The 26,485-nt window shown below is 52.4% G+C and overlaps 2 protein-coding genes across 5 annotated transcripts in view; one reads left to right on the forward strand and one right to left on the reverse strand.

The window, feature by feature from the left end:
- Positions 1–449: 449 nt before the first annotated feature.
- ERFL (ETS repressor factor like) lies at positions 450–7,497 on the forward strand. Its single transcript, XM_060186418.1, has 5 exons — positions 450–516; positions 5,497–5,731; positions 6,063–6,258; positions 6,368–6,485; positions 6,707–7,497. Exons 1-5 carry the CDS (start codon positions 450–452, stop codon positions 7,147–7,149), a joined length of 1,059 nt encoding a protein of 352 aa, XP_060042401.1. The 3' UTR covers positions 7,150–7,497.
- A 331-nt stretch (positions 7,498–7,828) lies between these two features.
- The window catches only part of ARHGEF1 (Rho guanine nucleotide exchange factor 1), a 30,709-nt gene continuing 12,052 nt past the window's right edge, over positions 7,829–26,485 (reverse strand). Inside the window, exons 13-30 of one of the 4 annotated variants that reach the window (XM_060186051.1) lie at positions 25,799–25,904; positions 24,349–24,447; positions 23,923–24,065; positions 17,663–17,809; positions 17,177–17,259; positions 16,821–16,946; positions 16,596–16,710; positions 16,403–16,503; positions 15,709–15,786; positions 15,484–15,559; positions 14,694–14,861; positions 13,059–13,146; positions 12,871–12,957; positions 12,524–12,597; positions 12,301–12,387; positions 10,725–10,882; positions 10,536–10,636; positions 7,829–8,227 (exon numbers count right to left, since the gene is read on the reverse strand). In XM_060186051.1, coding sequence (XP_060042034.1) covers positions 10,553–10,636; positions 10,725–10,882; positions 12,301–12,387; positions 12,524–12,597; positions 12,871–12,957; positions 13,059–13,146; positions 14,694–14,861; positions 15,484–15,559; positions 15,709–15,786; positions 16,403–16,503; positions 16,596–16,710; positions 16,821–16,946; positions 17,177–17,259; positions 17,663–17,809; positions 23,923–24,065; positions 24,349–24,447; positions 25,799–25,904 — 1,820 coding nt within the window. In that variant the 3' untranslated portion in view covers positions 7,829–8,227; positions 10,536–10,552. Of the gene's footprint in view, positions 8,258–10,535; positions 10,637–10,724; positions 10,883–12,300; positions 12,388–12,523; positions 12,598–12,870; positions 12,958–13,058; positions 13,147–14,693; positions 14,862–15,483; positions 15,560–15,708; positions 15,787–16,402; positions 16,504–16,595; positions 16,711–16,820; positions 16,947–17,176; positions 17,260–17,662; positions 17,810–23,922; positions 24,066–24,348; positions 24,517–25,798; positions 25,905–26,485 lie in introns of all 4 variants that reach the window. The other 3 variants (XM_060186049.1, XM_060186050.1, XM_060186053.1) reach the window with 3 other exon arrangements.

The raw sequence follows: 26,485 nt of genomic DNA on the forward strand, positions 1-26,485 counted from the left end.
AGAGGCTGGGTGGGGAGCAGGACTGATCTGGGCAGCAGTGAAATGGGGTGCAGGGGGTGAGAGAGGCAGGGTAAATGACTGGGGTTCTGAGTGAGGAGGGACTGAGGGAGGTCTGAGAGCCAAGGGTGTGAGTGAGTGATTGAATGAGTGAGTGAGTGAGTGAGTGAGCCAGCAGGAGGGAGGAATGGAGGCTAGACTTATCCTTCTTCTCCCGGAGGGGTGTCAGGGCCAGAGAAGGGAGCCACAGGGGCCAGGAAAGGGACAGAGGGATATGAAAGACTGGACAGAGGGAAACCAGTGAAGACAGGGCGCTGGCGGGAGGAGGCAGGAGGTGGGAGGCGGGGAGAGAGGGTGGGGTCTGGGAGTGAGGGACTCCCAGCTGACTGCCATCTCTCCTGCTTGTCCTGTCCGTGTGTCTGTCCCGGCCTCTTCACAGGGCTGGCTCCACCATGGATTGTAGCTGTGTCTCCGACCTTCTCTTCGCCCCGCCCGCCCTGCCGGCTCTCTGGACCCCCGGTAACTGGCCTGCACCCCCTCCCCTGCTCTCTGGCCTATCCAGCCAGCCATCCCTCTCCCTCTCTGCATCTCATCTCTGTGTATGTCACTGTCCTCCCTCCCTCCCCTGAATACAACCCCTTAATGGAAAACTTGGCTAAAAACTTCATAGTCTGCTGTCCCTGCCTGCCTGCAGGGATGTGGGATCTCTTAGAGGGTGGGTGAGGTGCAGAGACACAGCCGGTGAGGGACAGGGAGCCAGGGCCCTTGAGGTCTTGGGGTTTCAGCCTGCTACCCCCTGGGACTCTGACCAAGGGAAGCAGGGAGACTGAATGGACATGTGCTAGTGGGCTGGATGCAGGAACAGGAGGCCAGCGTTGTGACAAGCCAGCATGCGGAGGGGACAAGCCATGCAGGGGGATGCAAACACAGCCAGGCAGCTGGGCATCTGGGAGAGGAAGGTTTGCTGGAAATGGACAGTAAAACTAGCCCGGACAGGCATTTGAGCCTGTCACTCGCCCCACAGATGGTGTGTTTGTGTGTGTGTCCCTGCATCACACATCAGTGTTTTGGGAAGCAGGAGTAACAATGGGGACATGTGTGTCTGCACAACATCTATCTTAAAAACAGCTTGGAGTAGATAGCATAATGATTCTGCAAAGAGACTCTTATGGCTGAAACTCCAAAGTCTCAGGTTCAATCCCCAGCACCACCATTAGCCAGAGCTGAGCAGGGCTCTGTAAAATAAATAAATAAATAAATAAAATAACAAAAGCAAAAACATGTATTTATTAGCATGAGAGGAGAACTAGAGTATCACTCTGGCATATGCCGTGCTGAGGATCAAACTTGGGACCTCACGCATACAAGTCCTATGCTCTATCACTGTGTTACCCCCCAGGCCTCCTGTCTTGTCTGTCTGTGTGGCTGGTGTGCCTGCCTCTCTGAGGCTGCCTCAGTATCTCTGGGCTGGGTGTTTCTGGTTGTGTTTCTTTGGAAGGGCGAGACCTGTCTACACTTAATTCACTTTATTATTATTTTTAACTAGAGCACTGCTCAGCTCTGGCTAATGGTGGTGCTTGGGATTGAACTTGGGACTTTAGAGCCTCAGGCATGAAGCGTGTCCACATTTTAAGTGGGGGGTGTTGCCTGTCACATCCCTGAGTGTGTACCTTCCTGACTGGGGTGAAGAGCCTTTGCCCTTTAGGGCTCCGTCTGTGTGTGGTGTCAGCATGGATGCCCTGGTTCTCCCACTGCACACACCTCTGGGTTGGGATGTGTGTGTACTTCTCACATGTGTATGTCACCAAGTGTGGCTGCGTTTGAAGTGCTGTCAGCAGGTCTGTGTGCTGAGTTAAGTGTGTCTTCTCTCTCCATAGATGCCTGTGAGGCCATGTGTTTGAGGGCAGCTGGTGTTTCTGGTTGGGTTGTGTATCTGCCTGAGCCTGGCCTGGATGTTTTGTCACCTTTGGGGATGTGTATGTGTCTGTGAGCCTTCCTGGTAGAGGAGTGTTGTGGGTGTGGAAGGGGCCAGGCCTGGGTGCTGACTGAGCCCTGTCATCTGGAGTGAGAAAGAAGATGAGAGCTGAGAGAACTGTGCCTTCTGGGAGGAGGTGGCTGGCCTTCCGTTGCCTTTGGGTGGGGGGTCATTAGCACCCACTGTTAGGCAGCACCCTTGCTGTGATCCTAAAATTTTTTTAAAAAAATTTATTTTTAAGGGGCCAGGCGGTGGCTCACCTGGATAAGCGCACACACTACAGTGTGTAAGGACACAGGTTTAAGCCCCGAGTCCCCACCTGCAGGGCGAAAGGTTCACAAGTGGTAGAGCTGCAGGTGTCTCTCTCAGTTTCTTCCCTTCCCTTCCCTTCCCTTCTTTCTCAATTTCTCTGTCTCTGTCCAATAATAAATTTAAAAAATATTTTTATTAATACTTTATCAGAGCACTGCTGGTGGTGCTGGAAATTGAACCTGAGACCTGAGGCCTGAGAGTCTTTTTGCAGAGCTGTTATGCTCTTTCCTGCCCTGGGTTTATTGATTTATAAGGGGGGGTAGGGCAGAGAGGGAATAAGCGAGAACATCACTCTGGCATATGGAAAGCCAGGGCTCGAACTCAGGACTGCATGCTTTTCAGCCTGGAATTTTAGCCACTGCACTACCTCCAAGGCAACACTGCCCCATACTTTTTTTTTTTTTTTTTGTATTTACTTATTGGATAGAGACAGAGAGAAATTGAAATAAAGTATGGAAAGGAGAAAGGGAGACACAGAGATACCTGCAGCACTGCTTATGAAGCTTTTTTCCTTGTAGGTGGGGACTGGGGGCTTGAACTCAGATCCTTGAGCATTGTAACATGTGTGCTCACCTGGCCCATCTATTCTTTTTTAAAAGATTTTCCTGACTTACTAACACAAGATAATGAGAGATCCAGAGTATCACTCTGGCATATGAGAAGCCAGAGATTGAATTTGGGATCGCATGCTTCCAGGTTCTGCACCCTACTGCACCTACTGCACCACCTCCTGGGTTTACCCCTACATATTCTGATGATCCAGAGAGGACAAGGAACTTCCCTGGAGTCACACAGTAATCGGGCACTGGCTAGTCCCCCCTGCTCAGCTCAGCGTGTGCCCTCCCCTGTAGGCTTGCCTGCCTGCCTGCCTTCCTCCCTTCCTTTCTTTCAGCAAAGCACCAAGGTCACAAGGCAATTCTGCCTTCTGTGTTCATGCCTGGGGTCTGAGGTTTCTCTCCTGAGGGGACAAAGCGTACAGCACAGGACTGAACACAGAAACTGGGTGCCAAGCCTGGGGGAGGAGTGATTTGGGGTGGGCAAGACCCTGCAGTAGGCATCCATCTTCACGGCATATCTATGCAGTGGAGCAGGATGCCTGCTCCTGTGTGAATTGTGCTGGTGTGTGTGTGAGCTGCATGCGCTCCAGGCATGACTGGACGCCTGTGTGTTTGTGAGGCTGCTGTGTGTTGCCTCTCAGTATAGTGGTTGTTGGGAGAGCCCTGCCTGGGGGGCCCTGAGGCAAGGTGTAGTTGGTTGCTGGGTCCTTGGTAGGCTGGTGTGTGGTGTGCTGCATGGCACTATGAAGCTGCATGCCTGTGACGGTGTGGGCACCTTGTGCTATGACGGACAGTGTGGATGAGGGCAGAGGACATGAACTTGAGTTACCCAGACACAGGTTCTGGGACACATGTGCACAAGGCAGCATGTGGATGACCCAGCCTCCAGGAGATTAAGGGGAGGGGAGGACAGTGAGATGGAGCAGGGGACAGGAAGGAGGGGAGCAAGTGCTAGGGCCTTTCAGAGACCAGACCTTAGGAGTGGATGTTGGGGGCAGTGGCAGGCTAGCACTGTGGAAGGGCAATACCACCCTCCACCCTGGGACACAGACTCAGAGTCGTGTTAAAGCTGGGATACAGTTGGAGCTGCTGGGTCTGGAGAAATAGCTGACTTGGCTAGTGCGCTGCTCTGCTGTGTGTCATAACCCAGGTTTGAGCCCAGTATCAGTAGCACATTGAAGAAAGCTTTGGTGCTGTTGTCTTTCTCTCTTTTTTTTTTTTTAATTTTGTTTTCCCCTTTTATTGCCTTTGTTGTTTTAGTTATTATTGTTGTTGTTATTGATGTCGTAATTGTTTGATAGGACAGAGAGAAATGGAGAGAGGGAAGACAGAGGGGGAGAGAAAGACAGACACCTGAAGACCTGTTTCACCGCCTGTGACTCCCCTGCAGGTGGGGAGCTGGGGGCTCGAACCGGGAACCTTATGCTGGTCCTTGCGCTTCACGCCATGTGTGCTTAACCCACTGCACTACTGCCTGACCCCTCTCTCTCTTCTTAATCTACTTATTATTGAACAGAGACAGAGAAATTGAGAGGGGAGGTGATAGAGAGGGAGACAAGGGGAGTCGGGCTGTAGCGCAGCGGGTTAAGCGCACGTGGCGCAAAGCATAAGGACCGGCATAAGGATCCCGGTTCGAACCCCGGCTCCCCACCTGCAGGGGAGTCGCTTCACAGGCGGTGAAGGAGGTCTGCAGGTGTCTATCTTTCTCTCCTCCTGTCTTCCCCTCCTCTCTCCATTTCTCTCTGTCCTATCCATCAACAATGACAACAACAATAATAACTACAACAATAAAACAACAAGGGCAACAAAAGGAAATAAATAAAATAAATGTAAAAAATAACAAAAAAAAATAAAAAAATAAAAAAAGAGAGGGAGACAAGATACCTGCAGCCCTGCTTCACCACTTGCAAAGCTTTCCCCCTGCAGGTGGGGACCAGGGGCTTGAACCCAGTCCTTATGCATTGTAATGTGTGAGCTCAACCAGGTGTGCCACCACCTGGCCCTTCTTCCTCTAAGAGCACCACTCATCTCTGGCTTATTAATGATGTAGAGGATTGAGCCTGAGATTTTGAAGCTACAGGGATGCTTCTTTTATTTTTTTGTCTCCAGGGTTATTGCTGGGGCTTGGTGCCGGCACTACGAATCCTCTGCTCCCGGTGGCCATTTTCCCCTCCCCCATTTTATTTGATAGGACAGACACAAATTGAGAGGGAAGGAGAGAGGGAGAAAGATAAAGACACCTGCAGACCTGCTTCACTGTTTATGAAGCATCCTTGCTACAGGTGGGAATCGGGGGCTTAAACCTGGGTCCTTGCACAGGTCTTTTCATATAGTACCATGTGCACTTAACTGGGCATGCCATAGCCCCCCCCCAACAGTCTTATTTGCATAATCATTATGCCCCCTCTTCACTCTCTAAACAGTAACAGTAAGAACAGTGGAAGTACCAATTCAGTGTCCCCAGATCTTACCCACTATTTTGACACTGGGCACTTGGGGAGTCCCTTCTTCTAGTGTTTGCCTGGGGAGTCAAAGGGACCTGAAGCTGCGAAGTTGCTCATCAGGGACCAGAAGTACAGTTGGGCAGGATCCAAAGCCAGAGCCCCTCAGTCCCCAACCCAGACTTAAGGCCACTCCCCTGCTTCCGTTCCCCAGGGTTCGCCTTCCCGGACTGGGCCTACAAGCCAGAGTCGTCCCCCGGCTCGAGGCAGATCCAGCTGTGGCACTTCATCCTGGAGCTGCTGCAGAAGGAGGAGTACCAGGGCGTCATTGCCTGGCAGGGGGACTACGGGGAGTTTGTCATCAAGGACCCTGACGAGGTGGCTCGGCTCTGGGGCATCCGCAAGTGCAAGCCTCACATGAATTATGACAAGCTGAGCCGGGCGCTGCGGTGAGCGTGTCTATCTGTCCCTGTTGTGTGTGGGGAGGGGGATGACGGGGACCTAGGACCTGCTGCTGTTATGAGCAAAAAGGCAGGGAGGAAGGAAGGACAGGAGCCCCAGAATTTGGGGCCATGCTGGCCAGGATCCTGGTCCCTCCCACTCGTCCCTGCACTCCGTGCGCCTTTCATCAGGGGGCTTCTGTGAGCTTATGTGTCTGTCCCCCAAGCCATTGTGCCATGGTCTGTGCCAGGCTCAGAGCCTATGTTGGGGCTCTGTCTCTCCTGGCTGGCAACCCCCACCCCCCGTCTGCTCACTCACCCTCCCTCCATCTCCCCACAGCTATTACTACAACAAGCGGATTCTCCATAAGACCAAAGGGAAGAGGTTCACCTACAAGTTCAACTTCAGCAAAGTAGTGCTGGTCAACTACCCACTGCTGGACATGGCAGCTGCCACCACTGGCTCCCCGCTCTTGCTGACCCCTGGCCCCTTTGGGGGGGGCCCTGGGCCAGATGCCCCTCCCCTCACTCCTGAGGTGAGTTAAGATTCCTGGGAGGGGGGCGGGTGGTTTGAACATTTGTGAAGCCTTTGGTGGGATGAAGCTGGCCTAAACAACAACCCTCCCCACCTCCCTCCTCCCAAAGACCCTGCAGACCCTGTTCTCAACCCCACGCCTGGGAGAGACAGGGGCCCGGGCACCCCTGTTCACCCCTGACACTGACAAACTGAGGCTGGACAGCCCTTTCCCATTCCTAGGCTCCGGTAAGGGCTTGAGGGTGTGTGTGTGTGTGTGGGGGGGAGCGGGGGGCGTGATGTGTTTAAAAAGCCACAGGAAGATGTGAGGTGAAACAGGGAGGAGGGAAACAAGATTAGGAGGGATTTCAGGAAGTGTTAAAGGGATTGGGGGGCATGATGGGGTGGGATATGCCTCTCCGGGCAAGCAGACCCAGCTTGACCCACCTTGTACCCCCTCCTCCATACAGGTGCCACTGGCTATTCGAAGCCCCCTGGCCTGCTGGGTCCTTATGGCCGCACCTTCCCTGAGTACCCCTGGAACTTTAACCCGTACCTCACTGGCCCTTTCCCCAAGCTGCCTACTTCCCTCTATCCCCCCCACTTTTACCCCAACCCGCTGGCCAGCACCCTGGGCCACCTGCCCTCGGCAGGAGCAGGGCCCACTGCCGCCCCTCTCCTGGCTGCTGGGGGCGAGGGCCTGGGCCCTGAGCGCCCCTTGGGCCTGGAAGCCACCCCCCGCCTGGCGCTGCCAGGGACTGGGGGAGCAGAGGCTGCGCTGGGTGGGAAGGAGGACAGCGACTCGGAGCTGGAGATCACAGACGTCAGTGGCTGCAGCTCTGACAGTGAGGGTGACGAGGGTCTCCCTGTGCCTCCCAAGGTCAAGGTGGGCAAAGGTGGGGCGGGCAGCTGAGCTGGTGTGGGGTGACAGGTTCTGCCAAGGCAGGGACCCGGGCAGCCTCTCTCATCATCTGGTCTGTTCCCCACATCCCGCCCCAGGACAGGGACCAGCCCTTGGCACGCTCCCAGGGCCAGATACAGTGTCCCTGTCTCCTGCTTCCCCACCCCAGAATGGGGGGTCTCAGCTTCCCCCCCAAGAGGGTGGAGGGAGTGTGATGGCTTCTAGTCTCCTCCCCAGGCTCCAGTTTGAGGGGGTCCCTGCCTGGCCCCACTCCTGAAGTGCAATATGGCGCCAGCCTCCCTGCCCACCCCCGTGCTGTGACCTGCGTTTTGTGCTGTCTCCCTGATGTCCCCCAACCCTTCCTCCCCTTTCCCTCTATAGGCCCCCTGGGGACAGGGAGCTCAGAGCAATAACCCCGCCCCCAGCTCCCACCCAGGAGGGCCCCCTACCAGCTCCCCCAGCCCCCCAAACAGTCACCTCCAGAGAGTTTACTACAAAAATAAAATAATTGAAGTGAGAGACGTGGGGTGCCCAGTGTGTGGGAGATTGGAAGGCTGGCGATGAAGGGGGGACACATGCCACAGAGAAAGGCAGGAGGCAGAGGTGACACGGGGCCAGACAATCATAGAGGTGGGGGGGGGGGGGCTCCAGACACCACATCAGGGCCTCACCCTAAAAAAATAAAGACCTCTCCTTAGATAATATATATTAAAAAATAAACCTCCAATCCAGGATATAAAAACAGAGCAAAGGCACTTGGGGGTGGGGGAGGGAGAGGGGTGGCCCCCACCCCAGGCAATACTGAGATGGCCCGGGACACGGGGGGTGGGGTGGGGTGTGTGTCACTTTGGTGCCCCTCCCCCGAATGAAGCCCTGAGTCCCCCAAGTGGATGGCAGGAGGGAGAGAAGGCAGAGGCCATGGGAGGTGGGGAGGGCAGTGGTCTGGGCTGGCCCTGGGCAGGTGAGGCGGGAGCCCGGCTTTCTCTGGAGTAGCCCTTGGGGCTGAAGACAGACGTAGCCCTTGGGGCTGGAGACGCAGGCAGCTGTGCGGTGGGGTGGCCTCTCCTCCATTCCTCTGTTTGTGGAAGGTCTGGGGGGTGGAGAAGAGAGAGTGATGGAGCTGGAAAAGAGAAATGGGGAGGGAGGAGGAGAGAAAGGGAGAGCAGGGAGAGCCAGAGAAACAGAAAGAACAGAGAGATGAGGATGGGTGATTCAGGAGACACACTGAGGGGGCCAGGAGCGGGCTCATTCAGTACAGTGTACACTATGCTGTGTGTGAGGACCTGGGTTCAAGTCCCCGGCCACCACATGGGAACACCTGCATGGAGAATCTTGGTGGCAATTTCCCACCACCACCACCCCACCTTGTTCTTCTTTTTCATTTCATTTTATTTTATTTGATAGGACAGAGAATTTGAGAGAGCAGGCGAGAGAGACAGAGGAGAAACATTTTGTAGATCTGTATCACTGCTCATGAGCTTCCTCCCAGCAGATGGGGAGAGGGCCCTAATCCAGGCCCCTGGTCATGGCAATGTGTGTGTTTAACTAGGTGCACCATGGCTAGCCCTGTGAGGTCTCTCTCCTCTCTCTTCCTTCCTCCTTTTTAAAAAAAATTTCACTTATTATTGGATTATTATTTTTTAAGTTTATATTTATTTATTTTCCCTTTTACTGCCCTTGTTGTCTATTATTGTTGTTGTTACTGATGTCGTTGTTGGATAGGATGGAGAGAAATGGAGAGAGGAGGGGAAGACAAAGGGGGAGAGAAAGATAGACACCTGCAGACCTGCTTCACTGCCCGTGAAGCGACTCCCCTGCAGGTGGGGAGCCGGGGGCTCGAGCCAGGATCCTTGTCAGTCCTTGAACTTTGCTCCACATGTGCTTAACCCACTTCGCTACCGCCCGACTCCCTATTGGATTATTTTATTTATTATTAGAGACAGAAAGAAACAGAGAAGGAAGAGTTAGAGAGAGAGAGAGAGAGGGAGACAGAGAGAGAGTCCTGTAGCCCTGTTTCACCACTCAGGAAGCTTTTCCCCTGCAGGCAGGGACCAAGGGGCTTGAACCCAGGTCCTTGCGCACTATAATGTGTGCCACCACCTGGCCCGTGTCTCCTTTCTCTTTTTAAAAAAATTTTATTTACTTATTAGATAGAGACAGAAATTGAGAGGGGAGGGGAAAACAGAGAGGGAAAGAGACAGAGAGATACCTGCAGACCTGCTTTACCACTCAGAAAGCTTTCCCCCTGTAGGTGGGGTCTCTCTCTTTTTTTTTTTTGGTATTATCTTTACTTATTTACTGGATAGAGACTCGAGACAGCTAGAAATCGAGAGAGAAGGGGGAGATAGAGAGGGAGAAAGACAGAGAGATACCTGGAACACTGCTTCACCACTCACAAAGCTTTCCCCCTACAGATGGGGGCTGGGGGCTCAAAATTGGGTCCTTATGCATTGTAATATATGCGCTTAACCAGGTGTCATCACCTGGCCCCTTTCTGTTTCTCTCTTCCACTATATCTCTCAATCTCTAGCTAAAGAAAGAAAGAAGGGGGGGGTCGGGCGGTAGCATAGCAGGTTAAGCACACATGGCGCAAAGCGCAAGGATCGGCTTTAAGGATCCTGGTTCGAGCCCCTGGCTCCCCACCTGCAGGGGAGTCGCTTCACAGGCGGTGAAGCAGGTCTGCAGGTGGCTATCTTTCTCTCCCCATCTCTGTCTTCTCTTCCTTTCTCCATTTCTCTCTGTCCTATCCAACAACAATGACATCAACAACAACAATAATAACCACAACAAGGCTACAACAACAAGGGCAACAAAGGGTGGGGGAAGGCCTCCAGGAGCAGTAGATTCATGGTGCAGGCACTGAGCCCCAGCAATAACCCTGGAGGCAAAAAAAAGAAAAAAAGAAAGAAGGGAATCGGGTGACAGCGCAGTGGGTTAAGTGTATGTGGTACAAAGCGCACAGACCTGCGTAAGGATCCCGGTTCGAGCTCCCTGCTCCCCACCTACAGGGGAGTCGCTCCACAGGCGGTGAAGCAGGTCTGCAGGTGTCTTATCTTTCTCTCACCTTCTCTGTCTTCCCCTCCTCTCTCCATTTCTCTCTGTCCTATCCAACAACGACATCATCAATAACAACAATAATAACAACAACAATAAAAAGACAACAAGGGGAACAAAAGGGAAAATAAATAAAATTTAAAAGAAAGAGAGAAAGAAAGAAAGAAAGAAAGAAAAAGAAAGAAAGAAAGAAAGGAAAGTCTATCAGAGGAGTGGAAAAATCATGCAGAGCCCTAGTGATAACAGTGGTGGCAATAAAATAAGCCAGAGATAGATAGATAGATAGATAGATAGATAGATAGATAGATAGATGGAGGCATGTCCCCTGCCATGCAAACACTCACCGCTTGGGACAGAAGCCTCAAGTGCAGCCAGGCTGGGGGACAATGAACTCCCTGAGCTGAGACAGGACGAGTCGCAGGCGACAGAACTCCTCCTCCATCTCCTGGTTGGAGCAGGATCATGAATGAGAGGGGTCCCCTCCACTGAGGGGCCCCTTCCCTCCTGCCTTCCTGCCCCCACCCAGCTCCCACCTCCATCTGTTTAACGGTCTCCTCCAGGTCCAGCAGGTCCTCCTGCATCTCCTGCATCCGGGTGGAGCTAGGGGGGCCGCCCCCAGGGACCCCATCCCCTTCTTGGGGAGGCCCTGCTCCGTTGTCTTCCTCAATCATATGTAGTTTCAGGGACAGCACTGGGGAGGGTGCAGTAAGAGGGTGGTCAGTCAGAAGCTGGGTGGGGGAACTGACAGGGACAGGGTGGGGGCAGAGTGTATAGGAGGGAGACCAGGGCCTGCTGGTGGGCAAGGAAGGTTAGCTGGGCCTGTGGGGGCCGAGGGTGTCTAAAAGAGAACACAGGAAGAAGATTGGGGTCACAGTTGGAGCAGGAGGACATTGAGAATGGAGGTGAGTCCAGGGAGAGGCTGACCTGAAATTTAAGGAAGGGGGCCAGGTGGCGGTGCACCTGGTTGAGCACACAATTACCATGTGCAGGGATCTGGGTTTGAACCCCTGCTTTCCACCTGCAGGGGGGGGAAGCTTCTGCAGGCAGGTGCCTCTCTCTTTCTCTCTACCTTCCTCTCCATTCTCAATTTCTCTCTATTCTACCAAATAAGATAGAAAGAAGATAAATAATAAAGTAGCCACCAGGAGTGGTGGATTCATAGTGACGGCACTGAGCCCTGGCAATAACCCTGGTAGCAGAAAAAAAAGAAAGAAAGAAATTCAGGGAGTCAGGCGGTAGCACATGTGGCACGAAGCACAAAGACCGGCGTAAGGATCCCGGTTCGAGGCCCCGGCTCCCCACCTGCAGGGGAGTTGCTTCACAGGCGATAAGGCAGGTCTGCAGGTGTTTATCCCCCTCTCTCTATTTCTCTCTGTCCTATCCAACGACAGCAACAACAATAACAATAATAATAACCACAACAATGATAAAACAACAAGGGCAACAAAAGGGGAAAAAATGGTCTCCAGGAGCAGTGGATTCATAGTGCAGGCACCCAGCCCCAGCAATAACCCTGGAGGCAAAAAGGAAGAAAGAAAGAAAGAAAGAAAGAGAGAGAGAGAGAGAGAGAGAGAGAGAGAGAAAGGAAGAAAGAAAGAAAGAAAGAAAGAAAGAAAGAAAGAAAGAAAGAAAGAAATCCAGTCAAGGGGAGTCGGGCGGTAGCACAGCGGATAAAGCACCCGTAGCACAAAGCGCAAGGACCAGTGTAAGGATCCCGGTTCAAGCCCCCAGCTCCCCACCTGCAGGGGAGTCGCTTCACAGGCGGTGAAGCAGGTCTGCAGGTGTCTGTCTTTCTCTCCCCCTCTCTGTCTTCCCCTCCTCTCTCCATTTCTCTCTGTCCTATCCAACAACAACAACAATAATAACTACAACAAGAAAACAACAAGGGCAACAAAATGGAAGAAAGAAGGGAAGAAAGAAAGGGAGGAAGGAAGAAAGGAAGAAAGAAAGAAGTTCAGTCAAGGAAGAAACAGAGGCTACAGAAGGAACTGGAGGCCACTGAGAAGACACAGGCTAGGATGGGAGGCTTGGTGCCTTGTTTTCTGGGGGTGGGAAGGGAGTCATGAGGCATATGGAAAGCACTGTTCGGCTGGGGCAGGGCTGGGTTACCTTTTTGAAGGGCCTTGGCAGAGAGCAGGCCCTCAGGGCCGGGTCTGCAGAAGGGCAGAAGGGAGCTAAGGATCTTCTCCATCCGGCCTAGGCGATGAGGTGGACGGGAGCAAAGGGAGGGAGGAGGGTTTGCTCAGACCTTGTCCGGGCTTCCTGCAGACACACCAGCCCAGCCATGCGGTGCCCCCACCACCCACCTCTTCCCACTTGCCCACAGGCTTACCATCAGCCAGGGGCATCTCTCGGCTTCCATTACCGTTACTGTTCTCTGAGCTGCTGAGCAGGGGCTCTCGCGTGCTGGGAGGAGAAATGGCAGGTGACTCCACACCCTGGATGGAGTGGGGGTAGGGTAGGGAGACAGGGAGGTCCAGAAACAAGAGACAGAGACAGAGGCTGGGAGACCAAGAGACGCGGAAGGTAGGCAGGCCTGAACTGAAATCTAGCAGGCTGTGCTGGGATTGGTATTCGAGTGTACATTATATAAGAGCACACATGCAAGGTGACAGGGCTGGAACTGGAATTCTGGGGATGCACAGGAAGCTGCACCCTTACCCTCCTGTGTCCTCTCACCTGCTTGGACTTGGCCGGGGTTTGGGGCGGGAGGCAGGGGCAGGGACCTTCAGGGACCCAGCAGTCTCGGTGATGAGGGCACACCAGCTGCAAAGACAGGCCATACCCCAGGCCAGTCAGCTCCACCCCAGAGCCCCCAAACAGGGCCTGCCATACCCACCCTGTCCCAGGAAGCCAGCCCCCCTCACTTCTTCCGCTCTGACACAGTCTGGGCCACCAGCTCATATATCTGGGCTTCCTGGTCCCAGGTGAAGAGGACATAGAAGGCTTTGTGATCTGCAAGGGGAGAGAAGCCAGGGCCAGCGTCACTCCCAGTGGTGTCTCCCCAGCTTGTGATGCAGGGTGGGCAAGCCCCCATATTTAGTGGCACCCTCGGGGGGGGGCAGGCAGCTCCCAGTCCACCCTCCTCCCAGTACCTTCCTTCCCAGCCCTGGATCTAATCAGGCAACAAGCCCCCAGACCAGCTCTCCTGACAGCACCCTGGAGCCATTCTCACCACCAAGGCCCTGGAAGCTCCTTGGCAGCATATCTGCAAATCCTTTCCCAGTGGGCTCCTAGCAGGCTTCCCTCTGATCCCCTCTGCCGTGTTCCCCCTCAGGCCCCCAAGTGGCAGCCAAGGTGTCTTTTCAAAATACAAGTCAGAGCTGACTGCCTTTCTGTGCAAAGTCCTGGGAACAGTTTCCCAAAAAGAAATCTACCACTGGGGGCCAAGAAGAGAGCTTGGCCTGTTAGAGCACCAATTTGCAGGCCTGAAACCCCTGGGGCCCAAAGTTCAATTCCTGACACCACCTGATGCCAGAGCTCAGCTGTGCTTTGGTGTCTCTCTCCTCTTTCACGTTTATTCTCTCTGATAATCAATCTTAAAAATAAAAGATGAACAAACTATTAATAACAAATTAAATTAAAACATAAAATAAGGGGGTGGGTGATGGTGCATTGGGTTAAGTGCACATAGTATATAGCGCAAGGACCCCTGGGAGGATCAGGGTTCAAGCTCTCGCTCCCCATTTGCAGGGAGAAAGCTTCACAAGCGGTGAAATAGGTCTGAAGGTGTCTCTCTGTCTCTCTCCCTCTTTATTTCCCCTTCTCTTTCAATTTCTCTCTGTCTTATCTAATAAAATGGGAAAAAAAAAAGGCTGCCAGAAGCAGTGGATTTGTAGTATTTGTAGTGATGGCATCAAGCCCCAGTGACAACCCTGGAGGCAATAATAGTAATAATAATAATAATACAAAAATAAAAGAAATGGGAGTCAGGCGGTAGCGCAGTGGGTTAAGTGCATGTGGCATGAAGTGCAAGGACTGGCACAAGGATCCCAATTCCATCCCCCAGCTCCCCACCTATGGGGGTGGGGGGTTGCTTCAAAAGCGGTGAAGTAGGTCTGCAGGTGTCTATCTTTCTCTCCCCCTCTGTCTTCCCCTCTTCTCTACATTTCTCTCTGTCCTATCTAACAATGACAACATCAATAACAACAACAATAAAAAACAAGGGCAACAAAAGGGAAAATAAATAAATATTTAAAAAAAAGAAAGTACAATAAAACAGGCCTGGGAGATAGCACAATGTTTATGCAAAAGACTTTCATGCCTGAGTCCTGGGGGTTCCAGGTTCAATCTCTGGCACCACCATAAGCCAGAACTGAGCAGTCCTCTAGTAATAAAATACAACGAATACAAATAAAATCTACAGCCCTGCCAGGCCCCCCATCCTCCATCACCCCTCTGCCTGAACATATGACACAGACCTTCTCTAAAGGGTCCTTGCAGGGCCCCCTACACCCTCCCCACTCTCTGTGGGCAGTGGGGTCCAGGGCCTCTCATCTCACCAGTGGCCACGTCTCGGGTCATGGCGGACGTGAGCCGCAGCACCGGCCGCAGCATGGTCTTGCCGTCGGGTGTGGGCGTCAGCGTCCGGCTGTGCGACTTGAGTAGCAGCCGCTCATCCTGGCGCTGGAGCAGCAGCAAGAGGTCGTCCAGCAGCAGCACATGGACCTCTGAGGGTGTGAAGAGGAAGCCCTGCTTAGCACCCCCATGAAGCAATCCCATCCCCATGGGAGCACCCTGAGAGAAGCCTTACTCCTATGGGGGCACCCCCACCTGCAGGAGAGCATCCCCATAGGAACATACGCCCCCCCATACCCTAACCCTATGACAGCACTTTACCCCTATGGGAACAACTCCACCCACAGGAGAGCATCCCCATGGGGACATACCCCTCCCCAGGATACCCTAGCCCTATGACATCACTCTACCCCATGGGAACAACTCCACCCACAGGAGAGCATCCCCATGGGGACATACCCCTCCCCAGGATACCCTAACCCTATGATAGCACTCTACCCCATGGGAACAACTCCACCCACAGGAGAGCATCCCCATGGGGACACACACACACCCCCAGAAGTACCCTAACCCTATGAAGCACTCTACCCCTATGGGAACACCTCCGTCCCCCACAAGGGACCAACCCCACGCCTATGGGAGCATTCCCACGAAAGCACCCTACCCTTATGGGAGTACTTCCACCTCCATGGGAGCACTCCTCATCCCTAAGGACACATGCCCATGGGAGCACCCCAACTCCTACGGAAGCATGCCACCCCCATGAGAGCTCACCCACAGCCTTGTCCTTTGTCACCCGCCATGTCAGCGGGCCCTCGTGGATCAGCTTCTTCTTGGTGATGTCCAGGTTCTAGGTGGATATTTCACAGGTTGTCACAGGTGAGGGAGGAAGGCAGGTGGCCTTGGGTTCAGGACAGGTCTGCTCCCAACTCCAACAGGTGGCAGGTAGGGCGGGGAAGGGGGAGAGAGGGGAGGGGAGGGGAAGGTGGGGGCAGCCACCTTGAACTCGCTCAGCATGGGGTCACTGCTCTGCCGTATGTGGGACAAGTCCAGGCGCCGCTGGTAGTCCTTGAGCCGCTGGGGCAGGGAAAGGAGTGTCATGGGAACAAGCCCAGGGCCAAGCCTGACCACCCCCCTCCATAGTAAATAACCCACCCAGCCCCCATAATAAACAAATCTTTATCAATGAGAGAGAGAGAACCAGAACATCATATCTGGCACATTTGATGCTGGGGATGGAACTCGTGACCAACACTCTACCCACTGTGCTATCTATGAGGTCACAATACATATATCTTTAGGGGCTGGGTGGTGGTGCACCAGGTTGAGCGCACATGTTACCATGCACAAGGACCTAGGTTCAAGTCCCCAGCCCCTACCTACAGGGGGAAACTTCAACAGTGGTGAAACAGGGCCACAGGTATCTCTTCCTCCTTATCTCCCTCTTCCTTATCAATTTCTTACCATCTCTACCCAATAAAGAAACAAACAACAACAACAGAAATCAAAGAAATAGTAAAAGAAAGTGTGACCAAGTATAGCCGATGACCCTGACAGGGAGGCATGGAAGGCCAGGCCAACCCCTGGGATAGGAAGTGACCCCCAAAGGAGGAAGGCATGCAGGCACACATTCGAGAGAACACACACACACATATTCACTCTCATTTTCTCTCTCCCTCTCTCCCCTGCTCACCAGCAGGTCCTCCATGTCACGCACGGCTTGGTTGACATGGTGCAGGATTTCCCGGCAGCACTCGGCTGCCCGCTCCACTTTCACCCGCTCCTTGTGCTCTTCTGCGGGCGAGGGATAGAGCAGCCTGGGTGAACCCCAGCCCCAGAGGCCCCAGGAGTGGAGGCTAAGCTTAGCAGTGGGTGGGCCTGCCTACCTGTGTTTTGCCCAATGCTCTGCAGGAGCAAGGGGTACTTGGTCAGGCGCTGCATCTCCGTGGGGATCATGTCCTTCAGCTGCAGGCGGCGGCACCTCGGGCGGCTCTCAGCCTCCTGACAGTACAGTGTTGCTGAGGTGGCCCAGGTCGGGGCTCGCCTCAGTGGCCAGGAAGCCAGCCCCCTCCTCCCCTGGGTCCTCGTGACCTTGGGCTCCAGCCTCTCACCTGCACGAAGGCGCAGAAGCGAGGCTCCTTGCGCTGTTTGGCTTTGAGCTGCTCTAAGGCAAAGGACTGGCGGCTGCAGAAGCGGGAGGAGATTTTCTGGAACCAGGAGCCCTCGGTACCATCAAACTATAGCAAGATTCAGGCCAGGGAGGGTGTCTCAGGTGGGATTGGGAATAGCAGGGTCTTATGGGGCCTGGACAGGAAGACAGGGCCAGGGGTCCGGATCCCTGGATCTTCGGGGGTGGCAGGTTGAAGACCTAGCCTTCTGGGGCTGGGGTTCCAGGGTCCCCATGGGGAGGATGGGATGGGGACCCTCACCCTCACCCTCACCCAGGCCAGCAGCTAGGCACCCTCACCCGGGCCAGCAGGACATCTCCGATCTCCTCAATGAGGTAGCCACTGTCCTGCCTCCGCTTCATCAGCCGATCGAGAAACAGGGCTGTGGGTGATGGTGAGGAATGGTGGTGCAGTCAAGGCTCACAGTTTGAGCCCTAGCACCTCATGGGAGGTGCTATGGCAACAGGAGAAGCTCTGGAGCTGGGTTATTTTCTCCTCTCTTTCTGTTTCCCTATCTAAATGAAAAAGTGGCTCTAAGTGACCAAACTGTGCATGACCTAGGCAGATACGACTGTCTCATTCTCCAGGGGCATATTCCCCAACCAGGTATGTGCTTCTTGATGTGCCCTCTGAGTGTGAGCTTTTGGAAGGGGAGGGGGATTGTGTGTGTCTCCATAATTAGAACAGGAGAGGGGTACTGCCCACAGTAAGCACCCCAGAAAATATGCTGGGTTCTAGGTTTCGGGGCTGCCAGGCATGTGGAGGGAAGGGAGCTCTGCACTCACAATGCACCTCGATGAGCTCGTCCAGGCTGGGGAAGATGTTCTGCAGCTCTTCCAGGGGGAAGAAGCCACCCTCCGCCATGGGCTGGTAGAAGAGGTCATGCAGCACCCGGAGCATGCGCACGTGGGCCGCCTCTGTCACCAGCAGCTCTGCGGGCAGCAAGCACGGTTAGGGGTGGGGTGGGGATGGACACTGGGCTCTGAATATGAGGAGGCTCTCACTGGGGTTGGGAACTAGAGGGCACACTTTACCATGCACAAGGACCTGGGCTCGAGCCCCCAGCCAGGACAAGGGAGCACCATGCATGGAACCAGAGGAAGTTTCTTGAATGGTGGAGAGGAGCTGAGGTGCTCAGCAAACTTCTCAGCCCTGGCTGCCTGTACCATGATTCCCACTATGCACAGGTGGACAGTGTCAGATCCAGCCACGTGCCCCCACACCCAGGGTGTCTACCTGAGCCCCAGGAGTCTCAGACGACCCCTTTCATGGGAGTCGGGAGGTAGCGCAGCGGGTTAAACGCACGTGGCACAAAGCGCAAGGACCAGCATAAGGATCCTGGTTCGAGCCCCCAGGTCCCCACCAGCAGGGGAGTCGCTTCACGGGCAGTGAAGCAGGTCTGCAGGTGTCTTGTCTTTCTCTCCTCTCTCTGTCTTCCCCTCTTCTCTCCATTTCTCTCTGTCCTGTCCAACAATGACATCAGTAACAACCACAATAATAACTATAACAATAAAACAACAAGGGCAACAAAAAGGAATACATAAATAAATAAATATTAATAAAAAAAATAAATAAAAGATCCCTTTCATGAAAGGCATGATTTTGTGTTACTCCTTTATTTCTGGTGAGAAAGAGCACCATGCTGTCTGTCCAGTGGGGCAGCCACTAGCCACATACACAGCTCTTCAGATTCGGTTAGACTGAAGGGCAGAGGGAGTTGGATGGTAGCGCAGCAGACTAAGCACACATGGCGCAAAGCTCAAGGACCGGCGTAAGGATCCCGGTTTGAGCCCCCGGCTCCTCACCTGCAGGGGAGTCACTTCACAAGTAGTGATGCAGGTCTGCAGGTGTCTTATATTTCTCTCCCCCTCTCTGTCTTCCCCTCCTCTCTCCATTTCTCTCTGTCCTATCCAACAACAATGACATCAATAATAATGACAACAATGAAACAACAAGGGCAACAAAAGGGAGTAAGTAAATAAAATAAAACATTAAAAAAAAAAGAATGAAGGGCAGAATGCGGTTCTCAAGTTTTGCTGGCCACATTCCAGGTGCTCAACAGGTATTTATGTGACAGGTATTTACTGCACGGGACAGTGTAGCGATTGCTCATTTCTATCATTCCAGAAAGTCCTGTCAGGTTAGCTCATGTTTTGATCAGATCCTTTGAAGGATCTGTCACTACAACCTACTTCCTTAAAGGTTCTGAGTGAGGGCTGGGAGATAGCTTCTTGCTGTGAGTGAGGCCTGATTCCCTTGCTGGACAATGATACAACACAGGAGCATGTTGGAGCTGTGCTTTGGTGACTCTCTTTCTACCTCTCTCCCTGTCTGTCTTTCTGTTTTGTTTGATAGGCAAAGAGAAACTCAGAGGGGAGGAGGGAGAGAGAGGGAGAGAGACAGAGAGACATTTGCAGATCTGCATGGCCACTCGTGAAGCTTTTCCCCTGCAGATGAGGAGTGGAGCACTTAAGAGTGTGCCACTGCCCAACCCCCTGCTCTCTCTTTCTCTATCTGAAATAAAAGACAAGCTGGGAAGATAGCATAATGGTTCTGCAAATGATTTTCATGCCTGAGGTTCTAAACTCCCAGGTTCAGCAGCACTGTAAGCCAGAGCTGTTCACAATACTCTGGTAAAAATAAAAAAAATGAAATGAAATGAAATGAAATGAAATAGAATAAATGAGAAAGTTGGCCCAGAAATGGTGGAACTACATATGTGTAAGGTCTTGGCAACACATAACTGAATGAATACACCCTTCTGACTAATAAGTGATATTGAAATAAATTTCCAAGCAAGCTTCCAAAATTAAAGTGTTCTGACTTTGCCAAACTCCCTACATACACACAAATTGAAATCAAAGAAAAGAATCGAGACAAAAATGATAGTCCTGGGGCCGGGCGGTAGTGCAGTGGGTTAAGTGCACATGGTGCAAAGTGCAAGGACCAGCTCATGGATCCCGGTTCGAGCCCCCAGGTCCCCACCTGCAGGAGGGTCGCCTCACAAGCGGTGAAGAAGGTCTGCAGGCGTCTGTCTTTCTCTCCCCCTCTCTCTTCCCCTCCTCTCTTGATTTCTCTCTGTCCTATCAAACAACAATAACAACAACAATGATAAATAGCAAGGGCAACAAAGGGTAAAAATAGCCTCCAGATGCAGTGCATTCGTAGTGCATGCACCAAGCCCCAGCAATAAACCTGGAGGCAAAAAAAAAAAAAAAGATAGTCCCATCATCTTTCTAACCCAGAAGCAAGCGCAGTAACATACAGATCATCTTCCCAAACTTTTCTTGTGGGAGCTTCTCTTCCCAGACCAGCAGTCTAGTGCACCTACTCAAGAGTACCAGTATGGTGCCAAACCCTTCACACAAATGTCTCATTTTCAAGACAGTCTTCTGAAGTGAAAACTGTCACTGTCCATGTTTCATAAATAAACACAGGCTTATGATATACATAGAATGTTATGTACCGTTACTAACTTAAAAAAATCAATTCATGAGTTAATAAGAGAAGGAAAGAGAGAATCAGTGTGTGTGTGTGTGTGTGTGTGTGTGTGTGTGTGTGTGTGTGTGTGTAGTGGTACACCAGGTTAAGTGCACATAATACAAAGAACAAAGACTAGTGCAAAGATCCTGGTTTGAGGCTCTGGTGCACCACCTGCAAGGGGAGGTTGAGTCACAAGCAGTGAAGCAGGTCTGGAGGTGTCTTTCTCTCTCTCTCTCCCTCTCCTCTCTCAATTTCTCATTGTCCTATCCAAAAAATGGAAAAAATGTCCGCCAGGAGCAGTGGATTTATAGTACTGGCACCAAGCCCCAGTGATAACCCTGAAGGTAAAAGAAAAAGGAAAGAAGAAATAAGAGAAAAAAAGAAAGAGAATCAGCACATCACTCTGGCACATGGCTGGGCATCAAACTCAGAATCTCAGAGTCCAATACTCTTATTTATTTTTATTTTTTAAAATATTTTCCCTTTTGTTGCCTTTGTTCTTTATCATCATTGTTGTTGTTATTGCTGTCATTGTTGTTGGATAGGACAGAGAGAAATGGACAGAGGAGGGGAAGACAGAGAGGGGGAGAGAAAGACAGACACCTGCAAACCTGCTTCACTGCCTGTGAAGTGACTCCCCTGCAGGTGGGGAGCCGGGGGCTTGAACTGGGATCCTTATGCCGGTCCGTGCGCTTTCCACATGCACTTAACCTGCTGTGCCACTGCCCGGCTCCCTTGACTCCAATACTTTTTTTTTTTAATTATTTTTTTATATTTATTTTATTTATTTATTCCCTTTTGTTGCCCTTGTTGTTTTATTGTTGTAGTTATTATTGTTGTTGTCGTTGTTGGACAATACTCTTTTTTTTAAATTATTTTTTATATTTATTTATTTTCCCTTTTGTTGCCCTTGTTTTTTTTTTTTTTATTGTTCTTATAGTTATTGTTGGTGTTACTGATGTCGTTGTCGTTAGATAGGACAGAAAGAAATGGGGAAGACAGAGAGGGGGAGAGAAAGATAGACACCTGCAAACCTGCTTCACCGCCTGTGAAGTGACTCCCCTGCAGGTGGGGAGCTGGGGGCTCGATCTGGGATCCTTACGCTGGTCCTTCAGCTTTGCGCCACGTGTGCTTAACCTCTGTGCTACCACCCGACTCCCGAGTCCAATACTCTTATCTGCTGTGCTACCTCCTGGGATACTGACATTTATTTATTATTTGTTTGTTTTTGCCTCCAGGGTTATTGTTGGGGCTCGGTGCCTGCACTACAAATCCACTGCTCCTGGAGGCCTTTTTTTTTTTTTCCTTTTTTGTTGCTCTTGTTATCATTATTGTTATTGCTGTCATTGTTATTGGACAGGACAGAGAGAAATTGAGAGAGGAGGGGCAGACAGAGAGGGAGAGAGACACCTGCAGACCTGCCTCACCGCCTGTGAAGAGACTCCCCTGCCAGGGGCTCGAACCAGCATCCTTACGCCAATCCTTGCGCTTTGTACCCCCTGTGCTTAACCTGCTGGGCTGTACCCCCCATGCTTAACCTGCTGACTCCCTTAAGTTGTTTTTTTTTTTTTTTCCCTTTTTGTTTCCGGGGTTATCACCGGGGCCCCATGTGATATCCTACAAATCCACTGCTCCTGGAGGCCATTTTTTCCCATTCTTGTTGCCTTTGTTGTGGTTACTACTGTCATTTACTTATTTTTTCCCTACTATGACAGAGAAAGAAGATGACAGAGGGCGGAGGGAGACAGAGAGGCATCTGCAGCCTGCTCTGTTGCCCATGAAGGCTCTCTCCTGCAGGCAGGGCGGGGGGCTGAACACAGGTCTTCGCACAGGGTAATTTTTGTGCTTTATCAGTTGAGTCAGTGCCTGGCTCCCACTGGACTTTTAAAAAATTATTATTAAAGATTAGAAAAGAAAACACAAGTCGAACCTGAAATGGAATTGGAGTATTACACCAAAGTAAAAGACTCTGGGGTGGGTGGGTGGGTGGGTGGGGAGAATACAGGTCCATGAAAAATGATGAATGAAATAGTGGGGGTTGTATTGCTAAATGGGAATCTGGGGAATGTTATGCATGTAAAAAAAAAAAAAAAAGAAGTAGAAACGCAAAGCAGAAATTGACTCCAAAGAGTATGGCACCAAAGTAAGAAAGCAGAAGTACACTAGAGTTTGCAGTGAGTACCTCCCTAATACTTCCTCTCCACTTTTCCAAGCTTTGGGTCCATGATTGCTCAACAATTTGTTTGGCTTTGTATGTTAACTCTCTTTTCAGTCACCAGGTTCCAGGTGTCATCAGGATGCCGGCCAGACTTCCCTGAATTGAAGACCCCACCAATGTGTCCTGGAGCTCAGCTTCCCCAGAGACCCACCCTACTAGGGAAAGAGAGAGGCAGACTGGGAGTATGGACCGACCAGTCAACGCCCATGTTCAGCGGGGAAGCAATTACAGAAGCCAGACCTTCTACCTTCTGCAACCCACAATGACCCTGGGTCCATGCTCCCAGAGGGATAGAGAATGGGAAAGCTATCGGGGGAGGGGGTGGGATATGGAGATTGGGCGGTGGGAATTGTGTGGGGTTGTACCCCTCCTACCCTATGGTTTTGTTAATTAATCCTTTCTTAAATAAAAAAGAAAAAAAAATTATTATTAAAGTGTGTGTGTGGGGGGGCAGATAGAGAGGGGAGAAGAAAAAGAACCGAAGCATCACGCTGGCACTATGCTGGGGATTAAACTCAGGACGTCACGCTCACAGGTCAGACGCTCTACCCACTATAACACCTCATGGGCTGCTCGTTTCTGACTCCCAAACAACAGCTGTGTCCTGCACCGTGAATATCTTGGAAATGGCACTTTCACATCCTCTCTCCTGTCTATGTAACAAAGGTCCTGCCTTAGAAAGGAGAAAGGCCTTCAGGTTCTTTTTTGTTGTTGTTGTTGTTGTTGTTGTTTTGTTTTGTTTTAGCATGAGGAGAATGTTTCTATACTCTTTTAAGTCTGGTCACACACTTCATGAGTATAGAATTATTTATAATTTCCAGAAACTGAGAGCCTTTCTTTCTTTCTTCCTTTTTCTTTTCTTTTTTTTTTAAACCAGAGCACCGCTCAGCTCTGGCTTATGGTGGTGCTAGGGATTGAACCTGGGGCCTCAGAGCCTCAGGCATAAAAGTCATTTGCATAACCATTATGCTATCTCCTCAGCCCCAAGAATTTTAATTCAGTAATAACCTACATTCATACCTCTATACCTTATAGATGCAAATTTCATTGTTGACCTTTCTTTTTAATTATTATTATTTTGATAGGACAGAGAGAAATTGAGAGGGGAGGGGGAGATGGAGAAGAGAGAAAGAGAGCCACAGCCACCTACAGCCCTGTGGGGTTTGAATCCAGGCCCTTGCATGGTAACTTGTGTGCTCAATCAGGTATGCTACCACCTGGCCCCCTTCAAGTTCTTCCCACTTGTTCCCTGTCTGTTTTAAGGACAAGGGGATGGGCACTGCCCTGACTGCCCAGCTGATCGCATGCCCTGAACCTTAGTGGCTCGGTGGGGCTGGCACTCACCGCTGATGACCTCCTGACGCTTCACCTGGCTCTTGGGCAGGCTGTGTAGGGTGCCTGGGGGGACCAGCTCCCGCCAGCCAGGGGGCTCCTCTGGCTCAAGCTCCAGGCCTGACTTGGGCTCCCCCTCGTCTCCAGGCTCAGGACTGTGGAACATAAGTCGTGTGAGGGGGTCCAGGTCAGGGCAGCCCACAAAGCAAGCTTCAACTCCAAGGTCTTCCAATCCCCCTGTTCCTGCTGTGACCCAGGGTATCCCATGCTGCAGACTGGCTCCTATGTCTGTGATGAGATGTTTCTGGCCCCTCTCTTAACTCCCACTGACACCAGCACCCAACACCCAGCTCTCTGAGACTCTTGAAATGTCCTCCCCCCACCTCATCCTCCCTTACTCTCTCAGCTGCCATGGAGGACAGGGTAGGAGAGACATACGTGGCTCGTCGGGTGGGGCCAAGCACAGCTGTGGCAGAGCTGGGGTCCATGTCCACGTCGCTCCGGGAGCGGCCCCCACCCCGGCCCTTAGCCCCGAGGCTGCCCCGGGAAGGCCGGCGGCGGTCACTCACCCGCAGGCTCTCTGAGCGCCCCAGACGCCCTGACAGCCTGCACCCCGAGGCCAAGGACAGAGTCAGGCAGAGACAAAGACAGGGACAGGAGAGACCAGTACAAGGAAAGACAAGAGACAGACCAGGCCAGGGACAGACAGGGACAGGCCAGGACAAACAGACAGGAATAGGCCAGGTCAGGGACAGATAGGGACAAGCCAGGACAGACAGATAGGAACAGGTCAGGACAGGAATAGGTCAGGACAGACAGACAGAGACAGGTCCAGGATAGACAGACAGGGATAGGCCCAGGACAGACAGACAGGGACAAGCCAGGACAGACAGACAGACAGGGACAGGCCCAGGACAGGGGAGACCAGGACAGAGATCAAACATGCAACAGAAGAGAGAATAGGGTCAGAAGGAGCAGTGGGATTTAGGGGTGCTGGGGCAGTAGGGATGTGGGTGGGGAGGGAACCCAGTATGGACCATAGGATTGATCCCTCCCTTCCCTGGTGGGGGCTGGGGCGGAGACAGACGAGGATTTCAGTACTTAGCTCTTTGACTGGGGGGGAGATGTCCCCACCCACCCCTCACAGGGGTGAAGGGGAGGGACTGGGCCATAGGGAGAGGGGAAGGGCTGGGAAAGTGGGGGAGGGGCTGGCCCTCCCCCTACCCAGGGCCCAGGCACCCACCTCTTCCACCTTCTGGGGAGAGAGGGGCACAGGGTCAGAGGTGGGCCCAAATGGAACCCGCTCACCTCCCCACACCCACCAAAGGGTCCCCAAAGCAGCAGCACAAGGACAGGCAGGGGACAGAGCCTGCCCCCCAACTGTGAGGGGGACAGGGCCCCCAGGCATGGAGCACAGAGGGGTGGGGAGGGGGGCTGGAGGAGCAGCATCAGGAAGCAGGAGCAAGGCTGCAGGGGCTGGAGGCTTCAAAGAGAAGGGGAGAGGGCTGAAAAGGTGAGAGGCACAGGAGTGGAGGGGTGAAGAGAAGAAAGAGGAGGAGGAGGAGGAGGAGGGAGAGGAGGGAGAGGAGGAGAGGAGTGATAGAAGGAAGGGAGAGGAGAAGCAGAGATTCAGTCGTGAGGGAAGGAGAAGAAGCAGTGAAGAAAAAAGGAGGAGATGTGAAAAGAAAAAAGGGAAGAAGGAAAAACAAAGGACGGAGGAAGGAAGGCTAGAAGAAAAGAGGAAGAGAGGGCAGGCAGGGCAAAGAGGAGACAGCTCGGGGACAGGCGGGTGCAAGTGGTAGCGCCACCCCCAAAACACACCTTCTCCCACCCCAGCCCCCTAAATCCTGTCCTGCACCCGGCCCTTCCCCTGGCCCAGGCCTGGTACCTCTCTATATCAGCGCCCTCCTCAGCATTCTCCTGAGGTGCTGGGGGCTCCAGGTTTGTGGGCCCTTGCAGGGGCAAGTCTCCAGCCTCCAGAGGGGCATCCACACCTGAGGAAGGGGGGAGATAAGGTTGGCAGGAGGCCTCTGCGAGGCCAGAACTACACTTTGGGGGCCTCGGTGTCATCTCTCTTCTCTTCTCCTTCCATCCATTCTTTCTTTCTTACCAAGGTATCACTGGGGCTGGGTGCCAACACTACAAATCCCCTGTTCCTGGTGGCCAATTCCGCCGCCCCTTTTGTTGTTGTTGTTTGATAAGACAGAGAGAAATTGAGAAGGAAGAAGGGGAGGTAGAGAGGGAGAGACACCTGCAGACCTGCTTCACCACTCATGAAGAGTCCCCCTACGGGTAGGGAGCAGGGGCTTGAACCCAGGTCCTTGTGCATGGTAAGGACATCCACACCTGTTCATTCTCCTCACCCTCCAGGGGGTTTGGGGGAAGAGGACCTGCCCCATTAAGATGAGGAAGAGACTAGGACTCAGAGAGGGGGAAATGACTGTGAGAGAGCACAGGTGCCACAGAACCAGAGTTTGAACCCAGGCCTGGCCAAGAAGCTGGCTGCCCATCTAAGATTGGCATAGAAATAAGAGCAGAGGTTTCTGGGGGAGTGAAGTCAAGAGGCTGATGGGAA

The sequence above is a fragment of the Erinaceus europaeus genome, chromosome 2 (assembly GCF_950295315.1).
Source record: "Erinaceus europaeus chromosome 2, mEriEur2.1, whole genome shotgun sequence".
NCBI lineage: Eukaryota > Metazoa > Chordata > Mammalia > Eulipotyphla > Erinaceidae > Erinaceus > Erinaceus europaeus.